This window comes from Ranitomeya imitator, chromosome 3 (genome assembly GCF_032444005.1).
Source record: "Ranitomeya imitator isolate aRanImi1 chromosome 3, aRanImi1.pri, whole genome shotgun sequence".
Lineage (NCBI taxonomy): Eukaryota > Metazoa > Chordata > Amphibia > Anura > Dendrobatidae > Ranitomeya > Ranitomeya imitator.
The window spans coordinates 337,545,462-337,567,795 of NC_091284.1; the positions used below are offsets into that span (position 1 = coordinate 337,545,462).

Genomic DNA, 22,334 nt, shown 5'->3' on the forward strand with positions numbered 1-22,334 from the left:
TATCGGATCTCTAAGAACTCTACACTTATAAGCTACTTCAACCCGGCTCAAAACCACCACCCAAAAAGCAGCCAGCCTAGGACACGTCCACATCATGTGATATATTCCTGCATTCTCACTCGCACACCTCGGGCACTCAGAATTGGCACGCAACCCCACTTTGTGTAGCACTTCCGGAGACTTATATACTCTGTGCAAAATATATAGCTGCGAGAGTCTATATGGTTCACTCAAGGATAGTCGCGGAACCCACTCCATCACCGATTCCCAGGTTTCATTCTCCATCGGCCCCACGTCCCTCTCCCATTTAGCTCTCGCCTTAATAGGGAAATCTAGCAAAAACGTGTGCATAAGGTCCTTATACAGGGTAGAAATAACTCCCCTTGTAGTCCCGTCACCACACACATACTCCAAAACTATATCATCTTGAATCCTGATATCAGCTTTCTTATTCTGAGCTCTAAAGGCATGTCTCATCTGCGCGTACTGATATTCCCCTGTGGATCGCAGACCAAACTCTACCTGCAATTGGGAAAAGGATTTCAATGCTTGCTGCTGGATTATCTGGTGAACAAAGCAAATTCCCTTAGTCTGCCATTCCGTCAGTCCTCCCAGAGCCTCAAATTCCTTTAAATTGTTGTTAGACCATATCGGTGTGAATTTAGTCAGCCCTGTAACCCCACGAATCTGCCTTAGTCTGTTCCATAATTTACGAATCAGGAACAGGGTTGGATATAATTTCCCTAAAGCGCCCAAGGAGCCATCTCCCAAACACCGAACCACCGGTCGTCGGCCTGTCACCTCTTCCATTAGGTGTTGTACTGCACTGGATGACGCCTCTCGCGCCCAGCCCTTCAAATGCTGACTCTGGGCTGCAAGAAAATATATTTCCGGGTTGGGCAAAGCCAAACCACCATCTTCCTTGGGTCGCTGAAGCGTCTCCAGGCTAATACGTGGATATTGTCTCCCCCATATCAAACTTCTAAAGAGGGCATTAATCTGCCTGAACTTCCCCCGAGGGATCCAAATTGGTGCATTGTGTAAAACATATAGAATTTTAGGCATCAGGACCATTTTAATAAGGTTAACCCTTCCGACCACCGATAGATGTAGTTTATTCCAAGCATCTACCTTCGCCTTGAGTACCTCCATAACAGGCGTCAAATTCCTTTGTAGGAACTCTGCAATTGGCACCGAAATCCATATTCCAAGGTATTTAAATTGGGAAACCACCTTAAGCCTCTCATCCCCAACAGCCTCGCTCACATTCTCTCCTACGTCATCCACCCTAAAAAGAACCGATTTACCGCAATTAATTGTTAGTCCCGACACGGTACCAAATCTCTCGACAATTTCAATGGCCCCTCTCAGTGAATCATCCGGATCAGCCAGGAACAGCAAAACGTCATCTGCGTATAGCGCTATTTTTTCCTCAATTTTCCCATACCTAAACCCAGGGACTCTATCAGACTGCCGAATCTTAGCAGCAAGAGGTTCTACAGCTAAAGCAAACAGGAGGGGTGAGAGCGGGCATCCCTGCCTAGTACCCCTAGCCAGCTCCCCGTTCACTCTAATTCTAGCCGACGGTAATGAATACAACAGCTGTATCCAGGCCACAAACTGCGGACCAAACCCCATACATTCCAACACCTGCCAGAGGTATCCCCACTCAACACTGTCAAACGCCTTATGGGCATCTAGCGACACAATCACTCTTCGACCACAGTTATCAGACTCCACCTGTAAATTTACATATAACCTCCGCAAATTAATCGCCGTTGACCTATCAGGCATAAAGCCAGACTGGTCCGAATGCACCAGACTCGCAATAACACTAGAGAGACGGAGAGCCAACACCTTGGCCAGAAGTTTGACATCAATAGTTAGTAAGGAAATTGGGCGGTACGACTCCGGTATCCCCAAATCCTTATCCTCCTTTGGAATAACCACTATTATGGCCTCTCTCATAGAGGCTGGCAAACACCCTCGGGACCTAGCTTCCTCCAGTACCATTTTTAATCTAGGAATCAACACTTCTGCCAAACCTTTATAGATCTCAGCGGGTAGCCCATCAACCCCAGGCGCCTTCCCATTAGCCATGGACATCAATGCCCGACTCAATTCCTCCTCACTGATAGGGGCCTCAAGGCTCTCCCTATCTGCCTCACTCAGTCTCGGCAGATCCAGACCCTCCAAGAAAGTCAATGTATCCTCGACTGATTCACCAAACCGGGAGGAATATAAATCTGCATAGAAGTCCGCGAAGGCCCTCAAAATCTCAGGCGTTTCCGTTATTCTACCTCCACTTGCAGATTCCAAAGAGTGTATATATGAAGAACCTCTCTGAGCAGTAGCCACCACCGACAGCATATGTCCCACTGTTTCTCCCTCCTGATAAAACAACACTCTTTGGAAATCCCGCTTCCTCTCAGCTTTGTCTAACAGAATTTTTTCCAAATGGTTTTGTGCATTTTTCATCCTTCTCTCTGCCTCAGGAGTTCCCAGTGTGGCCATCCCATCTTCTGCCTCCTTCAACTCCTCAACTGCCGCCTTTTCTGCCTCTCTCGTCCTCCGCTTACACCTACTAATGTCCCTAAACAGTAGTCCCCTCAGATACGCCTTCATTGCATCCCAAATCGTAAGAGCGTCAGTGCTTCCATCATTTAAGACAAAGAACTCCGCCACCTCTCGTCCTATACTTTCCAACTCAATACTCTGTAACCAATTAGGATGAATCTTCCAATCTCTCCCACTTATCGAACGTGTCCCCTCCAATCTAACCTCTAGTTCAATTGGACTATGGTCCGATAAGGCCCTTGGCAGATATCTCACTTCCCCAACCAGTGTGTCTAAGATCCTGTTACCCAGAGCCATATCAATTCTAGAGAGCGTGGCATGCGCTGGTGAATAACACGAGTACCCTCTCTCCCCAATATGTCTGACCCTCCAAAGATCAATCATACCTATCTCCTGTATATAGGTGCCAAATGTTGTAATGTGTCCCTCCGACCTATTCTGAGTATTTTTATTTTTGTCCCAATAATCATCACAGATGTTATTTAGATCCCCGATAATCATTAACGGTGTTGGCCCCCATCTTTCCACTCGCTCCATTACTTCTCTAATTTTCCTGCTAGAGTAGGGGGGCGGAATATACATCGCAGCCACACACATCATCACTCCATACAATATACACTATATTAGTAAGTACTGCCCATCCACATCCACATATACCTTCACCTCCTCATACTGAACTCCCGCTGGAACCAAGATTGAGACTCCTCTTGCATACGTGGAGAAGGTAGAGTGATATCCCTTCTGAATCCAACGTCTATTTAGGACATCCACCTTTTCCCTTACCAAATGCGTCTCCAGCAAGCATATCATTGAGGCCCGTTGGTCTCTGGCATATTGCAAACTCGCGGCTCGTCTGGATTTCTCCCCTAGGCCTCTCACATTCCAGCTCAAAATCTTAAAACGGGTCCCCATCAATTGACTCATCTTCACTAAGAGTATCATTATTCTTGAGCACGAGCTGTCTAACTTCCCTCGCCCCCCCTCTCCCAACTCCCCCTCCCACCCATCCCCCTCACATCTAACCATTCCACCTCTTTTCAAGAGTGGGGCATCATTGCCCATAGCGAACACTCCGTTTGGCATTACCTTCCCAACCCTCCTCCCACCACTGTACATAACAGGATTCCATACATTTTGAAAAATAACGTGTCTCAAAATATTTTAACATAGAATTATTTACACACGCAAGAAACCTGCATACACTTATAATATGCCGCTTACCCTTCCTCCCCCTTTCCCAGCAGCCATTACACCATCCCTTTAACTTTAACTGATTACAATCCAGCTCCCTTCTTCACCACCCATACCCCCTGAGTTGTCAATCACATGACTCTTTTCCAACTGACAGATAAGTAAACAAAATCAGACTCTTCCCACAGTTTCAGTCTCCTTTTCCTTTAAGCTTTTTAGCATTAATATCGATCCACTGGGTAGCTTCCTCCGGCTTCTGAAAAAAGTGAATTTTATCAAACGCCACCACCCTTAGTCTTGCTGGAAACATCATGGAGTATTGCACTCCCAGCTCCCTCAGCCGTCTCTTGATACCCATGAACATCATCCGTTGTTTCTGCACCAAAGCAGAATAGTCCGGGTAAATAGCAATCTTTTGGCCTTCAACTGTCAGATCCGTCATGTCTCTGGCCTTCCTCAGGATAATGTCTCTGTCTCTATAATTTAGAATTTTGGCAAGCATGGTACGGGGATTCGCACCAGGGACAGGTGGTTTCGGTGGGACCCTATGCGCTCTTTCTACCGCGAACACTTTTGTTAGCGCCATATCTCCAAATGTCTCTAACAGCCAGTTTTCAATATACTCCGTTGGATTCCTCCCTTCAGCTTTTTCAGGGATGCCCACTATGCGAATATTATTTCTTCTGGACCTGTTCTCAAGGTCCTCATTTTTAGCCGCCAATTCAGCTATTGCTTGAGTGAACTTTTTCTCTGCTTTTTGCAGCTGCACTATATGATCTTCTGCAGTGCTCACTCTCTCCTCTACCTCCCCCACACGTTTGTCAATCTTCTGCATGGCTGCGTTTATCTGGGCTGTGTCCCCCTTAACCTCCTGTATCTGTAAGGTCAGAGACTGTTTACATGAAGAAACCAGCGCAAAAACGTCTCTTAAGGTAGGCTCAGCTTCTGGCGCCATTTCCTCGGGTCCCCCTTCTGCCACCGTCATTTTGCTCTCCTTTCTCCCCTGTTGTACCTCATGTTCTCCTGCTGGGCTCTCCTCCTCCTCCTCGGTATCAGCTCCGGCTCCCTCCTCTGCGGCCTCCGCTCTCGCAAACTGCTGGAGCTTTGCTGCTACCTCCATGCGCTTTCTGCATGCAGCGTTCTCCTTGTCCGCCTTCTCCCTTGTGTCGGCGCCATCTTGGATTGCGCCTGCATCCCCGGCTCCCGCGTCCTTCTGCCGTCTCCTGGTCATGTTCGCCGGTTCCAGCGCTACCGCTCAGCACCGCCGGACTCTCCAAGTCTCCCCGCAGCCGGTAAGCCCCCTCAGGGACCGAACAGCAGCGGCTCTGCAGGATTATTGAATATACAGCAGCGGGAGCTCACAGCCGCACGTCCGTTCACATGGACTCTCAGGCCACGCCCCTGAAATGCAGACTTTGATGGAATGGTCTGCAGGCGTCACGCTGCATTTGCAGAGCCCCTGATGTGCCTAAACAGTAAAAAAAAAAAAACACAAGTGACCCCATTTTGGAAGCTAGACCCCCCAAGGAACTTATCTAGATATGTGGTGAGCACTTTGAACCCCCAAGTGCTTCACAAAAGTTTACAACGCAGAGCCGTGAAAATAAAAAAAAAATAATTTTTCTTTCCTCAAAAATGATGTTTTAGCAAGCAATTTTTTATTTTCACAAGGGTAACAGGAGAAATTGGACCCCAATAGTTGTTGCCCAGTTTGTCCTAAGTATGCTGGTACTCCATATGTGGGGGTAAACCACTGTTTGGGAGCACGTCGGGGGTCGGAAGGGAGGGAGCACCATTTGACTTTTTGAACGCAAGATTGGCTGGAATCAATGGTGGCGCCATGTTGCGTTTGGAGACCCCTGATGTGCCTAAACAGTGGAAACCCCTCAATTCTAACTCCAACACACCCCTAACCCTAATCCCAACCCTAAACCCAACACACCCCTAACCACAACCCTAATCCCAACCCTAACCCTGATCCTAATCCCAACCCTAACCACAACCCTAACCCCAACACACCCCTAGCCCTAACCATAACCCTAACCACTAGCCTAATCTTAACCCTATTTCCAACCCTAGCCCTAAGGCTATGTGCCCACGTTGCGGATACGTGTGTGATTTTTCTGCACCATTTTTGAAAAATCTGCAGATTTCCAGTGTGTTTTGTGTGGATTTCACCTGCGGATTCCTATTGAGGAACAGGTGTAAAATGCTGCGGAATCCGCACAAAGAATTGACATGCTGCAGAAAATACAATGTAGCGTTTCCGTGCGGTATTTTCCGCACCATGGGCACAGCGGATTTGGTTTTCCATAGGTTTACATGGAACTGTAAACCTGATGGAAAACTGCTACGAATCCGCAGTGGCCAATCCGCTGCGGATCCGCAGCGAAATCTGCACCATGTGCACATAGCCTAATTCTAAGGGTATGTGCACACGCTGCGGGTCCACAGCAGTTTCCCATGAGTTTACAGTTCAATGTAAACCTATGGGAAACAAAAAACGCTGTGCACATGCTGCAGAAAAAACTGCGCGGAAACACAGCGGTTTACATTCCGCAGCATGTCACTTCTTTCTGCGGATTCCGCAGCGGTTTTACAACTGCTCCAATAGAAAACCGCAGTTGTAAAACTGCAGTGAAATCCGCAGAAAAACCGCGGTAAATTGCTATAAATCCGCAGCGGTTTTGCACTGCGGATTTATGAAATCCGCTGCGGAAAAATCCGCAGAGGACCAGAATATGTGTGCACATAGCCTTACCCTAGGCCTTACCCTAGGCCTAACCCTAGTTCTAACCCTAACCCTAGTGGAAAAATAAAAGTAAATATATTTTCTTTATTTTATTATTGTCCCTAGCTATAGGGGTGATAAATGGGGTTCATTTACTATTTTTTTAAAATTTTGATCACTGTGATAAAACCTATCGGGGGCGGAGCCACAGAATGTAGGCGGAGCTTTGAGACTTCCATGAGTAGGCCCAAGTCGGGGCCTACATTTCCGCAGCCGGCGGGAGCGTTGGCAGCGGTAGAAGTGAGGGGCGTTGTAGTGGCCGAGAAAACTGAGCGCTCCTTTGCCAGTTGAGAAGCGCCAGAAAAGCGGGTGGAGCCGCCTTAGCGCGCCATAGTGCGGGCGCGGCTTCCGGACTACACATCGGCCGAATGCGGGGTCTAAATTTTTGCAGCCGGCCGAAGCGTTACCTCAGGGAGGTGGGACACAGGGAAGCCTGAGGCTGCCTGTCAGCATGTGAATATCCAGCTGCAGAGGCCCATCGCTGACTGGATCCACTCACTATTGGTGCGCGTCCCAACATGGAGCGGCCGTGGATGACTGAGTTTCAGCGCCGAGGAAAGCGTGCGCACTCTACTGTTCTGCTGCAGGTCAGCGTGGATGGTGCAGGGATAAAGGTGTAAACCTCAATCCACCATCCCTTTGTTAGGGAGGTGGAGAGGTACTGTCCGCTTCCTTGAGCCATCCGCTTTAACAGAGGTGGTACATTGGGGGCTGCTAGGACGCTGAAGAGAGGGTGCCTCTGTACATCTACGGAGTTAAGCCCTCGGGTGGACAGGGCCAGTTGTCCAGCATTAAGCCTGGCTGCAGAAGAGGATACATGGAGGTGACACTCCATGTGCTCGTCCTTTGAAGGTGTGGGGAGATCGGTGCCCTTGAAGGGGCAGTCACCCCTAAGAATCAGCCCAGGCTTGGCATCCCACGTCGCAGGAGAGGGTACGGAGAGGCGACACTCTCCGTGCTCGCCTGTTGATGGTTCGGGGAGATCGGAACCTTGAAAGGATCCGTCGCCCTATTCATCCATGGAAAAAAATAGAATCAAAAATGTAAAAGGTAAAAATAAAATAAAGAGTTTTGGGTCTGAATAGCAGACCTGTCTGTGTGCCTCCTACAGACACAAAGCAAGAACTGGTTAGCTGAGAGCCAACAGGGGGGTGTATACTGCAGGGGAGAAGCTAACTTTCTTTGTATCACTTAGTGTCAGCCTCTTAGTGGCAGCAGCATACACCCACGGTCTGTGTCCCCCAATGAGGCGAAGGAGAAAAGTTCATTTTTTTCTCATTAATGTACAATCTGCACCAAACTTTCCTTCCTTGCCATCACCGAAACCTGGCTCACCCCTTCTGACACAGCCTCCCCTGCTGCACTCTCTTACGGTGGCTTCCACCTTTCCCACACACCCCGCCCCAGCAGCAAACATGGCGGAGGAGTTGGTTTTCTCCTGTCAGATAACTGCTCCTTCACCCCAATCCCACTGCCACCCTCTGTTACCCTCCCTTCCTTTGAGGTGCACTCTGTGCGCATCTACTCCCCCTCCAACTTCCAACTGGCTGTCATTTACCGCCCCCCAGGGCCAGCCACCACCTTCTTTGACCACTTCACCACCTGGCTACTTCATTTCCTTTCTGCGGACATCCCCACTATCATCATGGGCGACTTCAACATACCCATTGACACTTCCCTCTCAGCTGCCACTAAACTTCTAACTCTCACTTCCTCCTTCGGCCTCACTCAATGGTCTTCTGCAGCCACTCACAAAGACGGTCACACACTGGACCTCATCTTCACCCACCTCTCCTCTCTATCTAACCTCTCTAACTCACCTCTTCCACTCTCTGACCACAACCTTCTCACATTCTCATCTCTCTCCACTCCATGTCTACAATCCCCACCCCACAAACTTTCACACCCTCGCAGAAATCTTAAAGATCTTGACCTACATTCATTCTCTGAATCCCTCCTCCCTCTCACAGACATAAGTTCCCTACACAATGCAGATGATGCTGCCGCTCTATATAACACCACAATAGCTGTAGCTTTGGAATCTGCTGCCCCACTTACACATACCAAAGCTCGCAAAATCAACAGACAGCCCTGGCACACCAGCCTGACCAAACAACTGAGGCGAGCTTCCAGGGCTGCTGAGCGCAGATGGAAAAGATCCCACTCTAACGAGCACTTCATCACATTCAAACAGTCCCTCACTACTTTCAAGACCACACTCACCACAGCTAAACAAACCCACTTCTCATCTCATATCCTCTCTGTCTCACAACCCTAAAACAGTTATTCAACACCTTCAATTCTCTCCTCCGTCCCCCAGCACCTCCTCCCTCCCCACTTATCTCCGCTGAAGACTTTGCCTCATTTTTCAAGCAGAAGATTGATAGCATTAGAGACAGTTTTGGTCAACAACCCCCAGAGCCCTTCCTCCCGACTTCCCAGCCCTCCACCTCCAAAACCAACTTCTCCACCATTACAGAAGATCAACTCTCCACTCTACTCTCAAGATCGCATCTCACCACCTGTGCACTTGACCCGCTCCCATCCCACCTCATCCCAAACCTCACCACAGTCTTCATCCCAACCCTAACCCATCTCTTCAACCTATCACTAACAACTGGTGTTTTCCCCTCAAGCTTTAAACATGTCTCTATCACACCTATCCTCAAAAAGCCTTCTCTTGACCCATCCTCTGTATCTAGCTATCGCCCTATATCACTTCTCCCCTATGCCTCCAAACTACTGGAACAACACGTTTACCTTGAACTGTCCTCCCATCTCTCTTCTTGCTCCCTCTTCGACCGCCTACAATCTGGCTTCCGGTCACACCATTCCACTGAAACTGCCCTAACTAAAGTCACCAATGACCTCTTAACCGCCAAGAGCAAGCGACACTACTCTGTCCTCCTCCTCCTGGACCTGTCGGCTGCCTTTGACACAGTGGACCATTCTCTATTATTACAGACCCTCTCATCCCTTGGCATCACAGACTTGGCCCTATCCTGGATCTCATCATACCTAACAGACCGGACATTCAGCGTCTCCCACTCACACACCACCTCCTCACCTCGCCCTCTATCTGTCGGAGTCCCACAAGGTTCAGTCCTTGGGCCCCTGCTCTTCTCCATTTACACCTTTGGCCTGGGACAGCTCATAGAATCTCATGGCTTTCAGTATCACCTCTATGCTGATGACACACAGATCTACATCTCTGGACCAGATATCACCTCCCTTCTAACCAGAATCCCTCAATGTCTGTCCACTATTTCATCCTTCTTCTCTGCTAGATTTCTGAAACTTAACATGGACAAAACAGAATTCATCATCTTTCCCCATCTCACGCGACCCCCCCAACGAACCTATCCATTACAGTAAATGGCTGCCCACTCTCCCCAGTCCCACAAGCTCGCTGCCTCGGGGTAATCCTTGACGCTGATCTCTCCTTCAAACCACATATCCAAGCCCTTTCCACTTCCTGCCGACTTCAACTCAAAAATATTTCACGAATCCGTTCATTCCTCAACCATGAATCTGCAAAAACCCTAGTCCATGCCCTCATCATCTCTCGCCTTGACTACTGCAACCTCCTGCTCTGTGGCCTCCCCTCTAACACTCTCGCACCCCTCCAATCTATTCTAAACGCTGCTGCCCGACTAAACCACCTGTCCCCCCGCTATTCCCCAGCCTCTCCCCTCTGTCAATCCCTTCACTGGCTCCCCATTGCCCAGAGACTCCAGTACAAAACCCTAACCATGACGTACAAAGCCATCCACAACCTGTCTCCTCCATACATCTGTGACCTCGTCTCCCGGTACTTACCTACACGCAACCTCCGATCCTCACAAGATCTCCTACTCTACTCCCCTCTTATCTCCTCTTCCCACAATCGTATACAAGATTTCTCTCGCGTATCACCCCTACTCTGGAACCCTCTACCACAACACATCAGACTCTCACCTACCATCGAAACCTTCAAAAAGAACCTGAAGACCCACCTCTTCCGACAAGCCTACAACCTGCAGTAACCACCGATCGACCAAACCGCTGCATGACCAGCTCTATCCTCGCCTACTGTATCCTCACCCATCCCTTGTAGATTGTGAGCCTTCGCGGGCAGGGTCCTCACTCCTCCTGTACCAGTTATGACTTGTATTGTTTAAGATTATTGTACTTGTTTTTATTATGTATACCCCTCCTCACATGTAAAGCGCCATGGAATAAATGGCGCTATTACAATAAATAATAATACTAATAATAATAATCATCATCATCTGCACCCCATATTGACTGAAAAAAAACAGAAATGTAGTAATTTTTGCAAATTTATTAAAAAAGAAAAAAAATATCATATGATCATAAGTATTCAGACCCTTTGCTCAGTCTTGAGTAGACGCACCATTTTGAGCTAGTACAGCCATGAGTCTTCTTGGGAGTAATGCAACAAGTTTTTCACACCTGGATTTAGGGATCCTCTGCCATTCTTCCTTGCAGATGCTCTCCAGTTCCGTCAGGTTGGGTGGTGAACGTTGGTGGACAGCCATTTTCAGGTCTATCCAGAGATGCTCAATTGGGTTTAGGTCAGGGCTCCGGCTGGGTCAGTCAAGAATGGTCACAGAGTTGTTCTGAAGCCACCCCTTTGTTATTTTAGCTGTGTGCTTAGGGTCATTGTCTTGTTGGAAGGTGAACCTTCGGCCAAGTCTGAGGTCCAGAGCACTCTGGAAGAGGTTATCATATAGGATATCTCTGCACTTGGCCGCATTCATTTTCCCTTCAATAACAACCAGTCATCCTGTCCCTGCAGCTGAAAAACACCCCCATCCCCATAGCATGATGCTGCCACCACCATGTTTCACTGTTGGGATTGTATTGGGCAGGTGATGAGCAGTGCCTGCTTTTTCCACAGATACCGCTTAGAATTATCACCAAAAAGGTCTAACTTCATGTCATCAGACCAGAGAATCTTATTTCTCATAGTCTGGGAGTCCTTCATGTGTTTTTTAGCTAATGCTATGCGGGCTTTCATATGTCTTGCACCGAGGAGAGGCTTCCGTCGGGCCACTCTGCCATAAAGGCCCGACTAGGCCTGACTGCAGTGATAGTTGGCTTTGAGAAACTTTTTCCCATCTCCCTAGTGCATCTCTGGAGCTCAGCCATAGTGATCTTGTGGTTCTTCTTTACCTCTCTCACCACGGCACTTCTCCCACGATTGCTCAGTTTGGCTGGACGGCCAGGTCTAGGAAGACTTTTGGTGGTCCCAAACTTCTTCCATTTAAGGATTAAGGAGTCCATGGTGCTCTTAGGAACCTTGAGTGCTGCAGAAATTATGTTGTAACCATGGCCAGATCTGTGCCTTGCCACAATACTGTCTCTGAGCTCTTTGGTCAGTTCCTTTGACCTCATGATTCTCAATTGGTCTGACATGCACTGTGAGATGTGAGGTCTTATATAGACAGGTGTGTGCCTTTCCAAATCAAGTCCTATCAGTTTAAAGGGACTCTGTCACCTGAATTTGGCGGGACTGGTTTTGGGTCATATGGGCGGAGTTTTCGGGTGTTTGATTCACCCTTTCCTTACCCGCTGGCTGCATGCTGGCTGCAATATTGGATTGAAGTTCATTCTCTGTCCTCCATAGTACACGCCTGCGCAAAGCAATCTTGCCTTGTGCAGGCATGTACTACGGAGGACAGAGAATGAACTTCAATCCAATATTGCAGCCAGCATGCAGACAGCGGGTAAGGAAAGGGTGAATCAAACACCCGAAAACTCCGCCCATATGACCCAAAACCAGTCCCGCCAAATTCAGGTGACAGGTTCCCTTTAATTAAACACAGCTGGCCCCCAATGAAGGAGTAGAACAATCTCAAGAGGATCACAAGGAAATAAACATCATGTGACAAATATGAGTGTCTGAGCAAAGGGTCTGATTACTTATGATCATGTGATATTTCAGTTTTTCTTTTTTATTAAGTTTGCAAAAAGGTCTACATTTCTGTTTTTTTCAGTCAAGATGGGGTGCCGAGTGTACATTAATGTGAAAAAAATGAATTTTTTTGAATTTACCAAATGGCTGCAATGAAACAAAGAGTGAAAAATGCAAAGGGGGGTCTGAATACTTACCGCACCCACTGTAGTTTATATCTATCCACATACCGTAATTAGAAACGATTTTAATTACTATTAAGCTTTTAATTAAAAATGACATTAAAAAAAATATAGGTAGAAACACCTGTAGGTAGAAACACCTGTAGGGGGGAAAAAAAAGCACACAAGATCTTCGGGTAATACCCTTTTGGGTGCAAAGGAAAGTGCTCACCTGGGCAGGTTGTCTGCAGGCACAACTCTGATAAACACCTGAACATATCAGTTGCTGCCTTGTGGTTGGGGAATGATCTCCTCCAGGATAGTTGACCAATTTGGACGATAACACGTTATCACTCTGCACAGCTGTAATAAAGAATCCTTAGGATCAAGAGGAGTTGAAAGATTTTTCCATTATTTTTTTTTAATTGCAAGGCAATTGTTTTTGTCACTTGAAGACGCTAGTCCAACGTTGTGGAAATAAACACTGTTCAACTCATCTTGGTCCTAAGGACTCTATTAGAGAACAGTAGTCCAAGTTATCGTCTAAATTGGTGATTAATACAGACATACATACACATGAAAAAAAGAAAAGAAAATTGGGACCGACTTACCTGGGTTCTATTAGACCTTCTTCTACTCCCCATGCTACCTCACGAACTGCATTGCTGATCTCATGTCGGGATGTGTATGCAAAACAAACATTTAAAAAACACCTTAAAAAAGAATCAGGACAAAAGATGTCAACTGAAATTAAATTGTATTAAGCATATTATTAGTAATTACCGTAACTTCAAATTACATGGAACTTAACAAAAATGTGATTTTTATATTTCTTTGTCAAGCACTGCTTCAACAGAGCACAATCTGCAGAAGTAAGACCTTGTATGACTCTTTCTTCAAGTTCCTCTTCTCAAGCCATCAATCAGAATCTAAAAATATGTCCATTTCGCAAAGCTGACTCATAATTTAGATTAACAATAATTGGGTCATAGAACAACAACAAAAAAAAAGATTTGCCTAAAGTATATAGAAGGAAAGTAGGCATTAGACCTATCGGTAACAGGTTTTCCAGGAGTCAATGATGACAGCACAATCAGCACAATCTTGTCCTTGATAGGGACAGGAATACACAAGAAGTTAAAAGGTCCCTCCTTCCACCAACCTTCAGTGATTTTTCCAAGTACCGCACCAGGATGGATGCAACTCTATTTTATTTTATTTTCCTTCTACATACATTACCGACACGTCAGATAAAAAAATGCCTTATATGGAGGGAATGTAATTGGTGCGGTCATGATGGACTCCTGGAAAACCTATTACCGGTAAGTCTAGTGCCTACTTTCTAGGACGTACCTCCAGCACCATCAGGAGAATGCCAGAGGATACATTCAGGGCAGGACCACTGCTTGGAGGATTTTCCTCCCGAAAGCCATTTTTTGGCCCGCTAAAACGTCCAGTTTATAGTGTCTGCAAAATGGAGTAAGATTTGTCTAGGTTGCAGCCCTGCAGATCTTGTCTACTGAGGCACCTGCTTGCTCTGTCCAAGATGTGGCTACTCCTCTCGTGGAATGGGCTCTAATATTGACTGGGGGAGATTTCCCTTCAGATGTGTAGGCCAGGCTGATTACCAATCTGACCCATTGTGCCAATGTTGCTTTTGAAGTCTTTTTTCCCTAATTCTTCCCCCCCAAAACTGTACGAACAGATTGGGATCTACTCGCCAGTTCTTTGTGGCTTCCAAGTACTGGGAGAACTCTTCTTCTGGCGTCTAGGGAATGAAAATACCGTTGCAGACTATTTTTATGGTTTTGACAGAAGGCAGGCAAGACTACTTCCTGACTCACGTGAAAGAGTGTCACTACCTTTGGCAGAAATGCAGGGTCTAGTCGAAGTATAATGCAGTCATCTAAGATTCTTAGGGATGGACTCTTTATGGAGAATGTCTATTTCCCCAAGCAGCCTGGCCATTGTTATGGCAACCAGGAATTAAGGAATTAGGGGAGAGAGACTTTATATCAGAGTCCTCCAGCGGTTGATATGGTGGTTTGCATAATCCATTTAAGACAGTGTTCAAATTCCATGGTGGAACGTAGGCTCTAACTGTGGGTCTTAATCTGCCTGTGGCCTCCACGAACCGTTCAATCCAAGGATGGGACCCCAGCGGATAGTCCATGAAAACACAGAGCCAAGATCTGTACTTTAGAGTACTAGGCCTTAGGCCCTTCTCAAACCCTGCCTGTAGGAATTCTAAGATCCTGGGAATGTCAGGTTTAGATAGTACTGTTGTCGCCTCGGTATATTGTGAACAAAACTGCTTCCATATTTTTGTATATATTGCTGAAGTCACTGGATTTCTTTTATTCTGAATAGCCGTTATGACCGAATCTGAGAGGCCTCTCAACCTCAAAATCTGCCACTCAGGATCCAGGCAGATAACTGTAGGAGCTTCACCTTGGGATGGTGTACTGGACCCTGGAACAGTAGATCGTGTATTTCTAGAAGGATGATAGGATATTCTATGGCCATCCTCCTTAGCAGGAGGAACCAACTCCTTCTGGGCCAAAATAGCAATATCATGATTACTGTGGCTTGGTTTTCCCGTATCTTCCTCAGAACTGGGATTAGAGGAAAAGAAGGAAAGTCATATGCCAGGTCCATGTCCCACTTCTGAGATAGGGCGTCCATTCTTGTTGGTCTGTCTCCGATTGAGGGAAGAAAAATCTCAAAACTTTTGAATTCTTTCTGGTAACGAACAGGTCTACTTGGGGGGTACCCCATTGGCGTATTATATGGTCGTATTCTTCCCTGTTCAGCTACCATTCTGACTGCTGAACTGTTTCCAGCTGAGAAAATCTGCCACCACATCCTGGGACCCCTTCAAAAAATTTCCAAGTCTATTAAGACAAAGAGGCGCACGTCATAACCAGGGAGTCCATCCCAGAGTACATTCCATACTGTGCTTGAAAAGGTCTTCGGACCGAAACGTCGCCACAGGAGGCAGAATAAAATGTAAGACTTGCTTTTCACCATTGTTTGAGGTGCTGTCATTAGTCTTAATTTCTTATCTAGCCCATCCGTCCTCCTGTTCCACGTTGACAGGACCTGATGTTGCAGTTGTCTTGAGTGGGATTGACACCAACGAACCCCTGGAATAGAAGCCGTCATCAGTCCCAGAATCCTCATAGCCTCTCTGACGGACTCCTGAGATCTCCTTTTGAATGTTAAGACTTTGTCCTTGAGTTCCTCCTGTTTCTTCTCTGGTAGGAAGGACATCTGCCGCTCGGAGTCCAAGAGAATTCCTAGGAAAACTTTCTCTTCCTGGCACTAGATCTGACTTTTACCAGTTTATAATCCATCCTAGGTTGTTTAATAAGATGGTTGACGTTAAAATTGGCTTTCAGTTGCTGGGGGGACTCTGCATCAACAGGAAGTCATCCAGATACTGGACAATCAATATTCCCTGTTCTCTGAGAAAGGCAATTACTTCTGCCATCAGTTTGGAAAATTTGTGTGGCGCCGAGGAAAGACCAAATGGGAGGCATCTGAATTGGTGATGTTGAACTTTCTTCCCATCCATCACCGCAAATCTCAGATATCGCTGGCTGTCAGGATGAATAGGCACGTGATAATATGCTTCTTATAGGTCTAAAGTGCACATTACCTTATTTTCCTTGATTAGTGGAGTTGTAGATCTTATAGACTCCATTTTGAATTTTTTGTATGAAACCCATTTGTTCAGTGATTTCAGATTTATTATAGTGCAACAGTCTCCCCCTGGTTTCTTGATCGAGAATAGGCCCGAATAGTAGCCAAGACCCCTAATCTGCCTCTGCTACTGGAATCACTGCTCCTGAACGCACCAGTATTTTTACATCTGCCCACAGCTTTTTTGAGACCTGGGGATATTGAACAGCTGTCAGGTGGAATCTTCCATGGGGTATCCGCAGGAATTGAATCTTGTAGCCTTCCGTTGTCGTCTGCAGTATCCACAGATTCCTGGATACCTCTGCCCATGCTGGAAGATAGTTTTGAAGTCTTCCCCCTACCTTCCTGGCGTCATTGTTTCCGTGAACTGTTTGACACATCGGAAAAGGCACTTCTTCCTTTACTGCCCTTCAGGTAGCGCCAACTACCGGTCTTTTCCCCTTTCCTTTGGGTCTGGTTTCTGATGGGAATAAGGCCTCCGAAAGGACAAAACCTTCTTAGGTTTTTTCGTCCAGCAATCCTTTTTTGTCATTTGACACCCTCTCCATCATGTCGTTCAGCACTGGACCAAACACTCGAAGGCCAAGAAAGGGACTGGAGCGCAATTTATTTTTTGAGTTATAGTCCCCTAACCAAGTCTTCAACCATATTGCCGTCTTGCTGTATTTGCTAGAGCCTCGTTCTTTGCAGTGAATCTAATGGATTCTAGGCATCTGCCATAAAAGCTGTTGCCATTTTGAGCAATGGTATATACTCCAGGATCTCTTTGTTTAATTTCTTAAATGGGCCTCCAACCCTTCCATCCATATATTCATGGACCTAGCCATTGAGGTAGAAGCTATATTTGCTTTAATTACAGCTGCAGAGGTCTCCCATGTCTTATTGAGAAGGCCCTCTGCCTTTCTGTCTTTAGGATCTTTAAGGTATGATAAATCTTCAAAGGGGATAGCTGTTTTCTTTGCTACCCTTGCTATAGGGATATCTACCTTCGGGATTTCTTCCCATAACTTTATGTCCCCAACTTCAAAGGGTAGATGAGATGTAAAACTATTTGGGATTGCTAGTCTTTTCTACACATCTCCCACTCCTCCAGAATCATGGCTTTAATGTGGTTATTGACAGGGAACACTTTATTTCATCCTGTACTGAGGAAGGGGGTTGGTGGGTATCCCCCACCCCCATAGTATTTCTAACAGCTGATAATAGAACGTCCGTATCTTCCCAAGAGAAAAGGTACTTCTTGTCCTCTGGGAGAGTTGTCACAAACTTCGCTTTCCTTCTGTTCCGGGTCAGCCTCTCCTTCTGAACTGGATGTCATCTCCCATCGTGGTCTTTTTTGCCTGAGAGCCATCCACGAGGGATGAGGGATAACTAATTCTGTTTATCAGTCATAAATGAGGAGTGTTCATCTTTAACCACCTTGGCAATACACTCAGGGCATAACTGTTTCCCATATGTGTCCGGCAATTTAGCATTACACATGGCACATCTCTTTTTTTTTTTTTAAGGTGCGGATGGTGTCATGATTCTTTAAGGGGCTTCCTTGTCCTATAAATTAACAATTAACTATGAATTATACGCCTGACAACAGATAGTGTGACAGTGTGAGGCCCAAACTTCCAGACAAAATTACTCACTTGTACCGGGGGTTTCAGTAGTGGTATCAGACCGGTTAGTAGATTGACCTTCCATAGCTGTCTGACCTGATGAACTTGAACATCAGCTTCCCCCCGTCTATACTTTAAATAGTATTGCCTCACCTGTCTTCCATCTGAATCATCAAAAGTGGTTTTCCTTTAAATTAGGGCTCGGCGCCCTTTTTTCCAACCCACCGGAAGTGCATTCCATGGAGGAACGCACACCGAGCACTAGAGGTTCACGTGTCATCCCCTGAAACGGGAAGTTCTTCAGAGTGCATTGAAACACGTGCCGAGATGAGTCACGCGAGCCGAGAGCACCTCTGGAGGGGAAACGGCCACTCCAGGAGCCACCGCTTACCTGGACCAGGCTGAGGGACCCATTGGTTGGCAGGGTGTCAGCCTCCGGACCTCCAGCAGGACATAAGGGTAGAGATGGCGAGGACCCCAAAATCGATCCCCCTGCGTCCGGAATCAGGAGCTCCTGATCCCTGGAAGCAATAGGTAATAATCCTCTTCTGTGACCATCCCTGATAAGGACAGGAAAAACAGAGGGGTGGTGGAGGGAGGGGCCTTTTAACCTCTTGTGTGTTCTTATTCTTGATAGGTACAGGAAGGACAACCTCCTGATGGTGCTGTCAGGAGGGACGTCCTGGAAATAAGCACTACATCTATACAAATCATTAGCAGGAAAAATAAGAACTAAAACATGTAGTCAGAAATGTCATAAATAGCCTACACTACATGGAATACAAATCTATAGTTGCCTGAGTAGTGATGGTCATTTTCTTTTGTAACAATAGGATAGTTTGTCTAAACTTACTTAGAGTAAGCCTTGGTTTCCAGGACTGCCTGTGCAATAAGCCTCTGAATGTCTTCAGGAAGCAAACTCAAGTCTCCGATTACTCGTATACAAACTTCATGTTTTTGAAGTTTATCTCTGCAGGAAACATCAGATGCATTGAAAAATGTAATTCAGTACTCAATTTTTTTTTACAAAAATAGAAATAAAACAAAATTTGATAGTATAGTAGTTTTACTACCAAATCACAAATGGACAGAAAACACCAGCTAAAAGGTAAAGCATTTCTTAATCAAAAATACAAAACTTTACCTACACTTCGATGCAGAATACCATCTCAACAGGTACCACACCACAAGTCATTAAATATTTCAATTTAGATGTTAAAAAGGTTTTCTGCAAGATAACTTAGCCCAGTCCAGCATGGTGGCACAGAGCTGAGGTCCTGGGTTCAAATCCCACCAAGGAGAACATCTGCAAGGAGTTTGTATGTTCTCCCCATGCTTGCATGGGTTTCCTCCGAGTTCTCCGGTTAGCTCCCACACCCCAAAGACGTACTGATAGGGAATTTAGATTATGATTCCTAATAAGGATGGTGAAGAAGATATTTGTTAAGCGCTGTGGAATTAATGGCGATATATAAGTGAGTAAAATAAATGAATAACCCTAGTGGCAGCCATTGAGTGTTTCATGCACACAGCACGGGGGGGCAATCTACTGGACACAAGTTGACAATGCAAACAATTTAAAGAGCAAATAGGCAGCAGTAAATATGACTGCACATGGCCAAATTCAAGAATTCTAGTGGCATACAGACATTTTTCGGCTGCAACTAGGACATGTTAAAGAAGCACTCATCTAAATGTTTATCCTCTTGATATATTGCAGTCCTCATAGTATATGAAAGTCTGTAACGGGGGGGGGGGGGGGGGGGAGGAGTGTTGCAGCTGGGTCCGGAGTTGAAGAGGGGGTGGAGCTGGGCTGCCAGGGACTTTGCAGTGAGGTAGAACTGTATTTTTAATAATAACTGATGCAGGGAAAAAGAAACTTCCTGCCTCTACATAGAGTTTAGAAGGATTCAGCTAGTCCGTTTTTAACCACATGAAATCATCAACATTAGGGAAAACAGAAGAATTCACTGGGTAGAAAGGCAAAATGAGTAATTGTAGGTACACAGTGCACGGTTATTACTGCAATATATTAACAGGATAAAAACTTTGATAGTGCTTCTTTAAAATCATTTTTCAAGCTCGTATTATAAAGTATTCTAACTTACAGAGATAATGACTTTTGAGTTTTCATTGGCTGTAAGCCATAACCATCAACATTAACAGAAAAACACTTGAAATAGATCACCCTTTTTGTAATGACTCTATATAGTATGCAAAATGCCTCTTCAGAGAAAAAGAGGACGTGAACTCTATTGCACCACCTTATAAGGAGCGATCCTACAAGTCACAATCTACCCTTTAACAAGTCTTGCAATATATATATATATGAGTTTCACTTTTTGTATTGAAGAACTGAAATTGACTTTTTGATGATATTCTAATTTTGTGAGAAGCACCTCTATGTACATGGAGAGCATGGTGTGGTCTGGGGAACCTTTCTCAGCTTTGCTTCTGCTAAATCTAAAGCTCTGATTGTATCAAAATAATTAAAGGGAGCCTCTCAGCTTACAAATGCTGCCCAAGCTGTGGTCACCATGTATCGGCCACTGGCTGTAGTATTGTGAGGGGGTGGTTGAAGATTCCTACTCCACACCTGTTTACCTGTGTAAACATAAAAGATGTTATTGATGTTTTAGCCACTAGATGGCAGCAGTTAGCAGATTAATAGGACAAAATAGGAATCTTGTGGGCGTGATACCTTTTAAGGGCTAAGGCTGGGTTCACACTGCGTCAATGGTGTCCGTTAACGCATAAACGCGGTGTAACGTAGTCCGTTACGGCCGCCATTGACTGCAATGTTGGACGCATCGCTAGCGCACGCCCACAATAGGCATGCGATAGGGATGTGCCGTCATTGAGTGACGGACCCGAGACGCGGGCTGCAGCGTTTCCGAGTCTGTCACTGCTAGCGCAGATAGAGCTAGCAGATGCTCTATCTGCGCTAGCGCCATTGAACGTCGGAACTTGCGTTAGCAGCAGCCCGTTAGCGTATGTGCTGAACGGGTTGCTGCTAACGCTGTGTGAACTTAGCCTAACAAAATATAGTGAATGATGTTACAAAGCAAGCTTTCAAGACGGCTTGCGTCTCTTCATCAGCCTGGTATAATAAAATATTTGAAGAAACTTAATTATAAGTAATGTAATTAATGAGCACAGGCAAGGTGTGAGACATGGACATTTACATAAACAGGACATTTAAGTAAACACACACAGCTTAAAGAGAGAACCCTTAAGGTACCGTCACATTAAGCGACGCTGCAGCGATCTAGACAACGATGCCGATCGCTGCAGCGTCGCTGTTTGGTCGCTGGAGAGCTGTCACACAGACAGCTCTCCAGCAACCAACGATCCCGAAGTCCCCAGGTAACCAGGGTAAACATCGGGTTACTAAGCGCAGGGCCGCGCTTAGTAACCCGATGTTTACCCTGGTTACCATTGTAAAAGTAAAAAAAAAAAAAAAAAAAAACACTACATACTCACATTCCTGTCGCGTTCCCCAGCCTCAGCTTCTCTGCCCTGTGTAAGCGCACTGGCCGGAAAGCAGAGCGGTGACGTCACCGCTGTGCTTTGTTTCACGGCCGGCTGGCGCTGACACTGGGGGACGCAGGGAAGCTGACGCTGAGGAACGTGACAGGAATGTAAGCATGTAGTGTTTTTTTTTTTTACTTTTACAATGGTAACCAGGGTAAACATCGGGTTACTAAGCGCGGCCCTGCGCTTAGTAACCCGATGTTTACCCTGGTTACCAGTGAAGACATCGCTGGATCGGTGTCACACACGCCGATTCAGCGATGTCAGCGGGTGATCAGCGACGAAATAAAGTCCTGGACTTTCCCCAGCGACCAACGATCTCCCAGCAGGGGCCTGATCGTTGGTCGCTGTCACACATAACGATTTCGTTAACGATATCGTTATGTGTGACGGTACCTTAAATTAGGTAAGATTAGACAAGTGGTGTGAAAGTTTCATGAACCCCATATGCATGCGAGATCAAAGGGCTGGTGGTGCCTTCATTGTTTTTAGTGGAAATTGTTCAGATTTGGTAGTGGGCCATAAATCCTCCTGACAAATTGAGTCCTGTGTGAACAGAATTAAACCTAGTAATGAATTTGTATTCCCAAACCCTGCGATGTTTCTGTGATTTGAAGTTGCCTTTCAAAATGACAACTTTCATATTGTCTATGTTGTGTCCTGGACCACAGAAATGTTTGGCCACAAGTAAATGGTTTTTTTTGTCTGTAATTGTATGGCGATGAGCCCTCATCCTTGCTCTCAGCCTCTGTCCTGTTTCTCCAACATAGAGGCCCCCCACAGGACATATATTGCATAGAATTAAATACACCACATTGGAAGAGGAACATGTGAATGTCCTGGGGATC

General features: G+C 46.1%; 1 protein-coding gene across 2 annotated transcripts in view; it reads right to left on the bottom strand.

Annotated features, from left to right (window-relative positions):
* DHDDS (dehydrodolichyl diphosphate synthase subunit) overlaps positions 1 to 22,334 on the bottom strand; it is a 77,232-nt gene that overhangs the window by 41,608 nt on the left and 13,290 nt on the right. For both annotated transcript variants that reach the window (XM_069756756.1, XM_069756755.1), the window contains exons 5-6: positions 18,806 to 18,922; positions 13,252 to 13,353 (exon numbers count right to left, since the gene is read on the bottom strand). In XM_069756756.1, the coding sequence (XP_069612857.1) occupies positions 13,252 to 13,353; positions 18,806 to 18,922 (219 nt within the window). The remainder of the gene's footprint in view (positions 1 to 13,251; positions 13,354 to 18,805; positions 18,923 to 22,334) is intronic.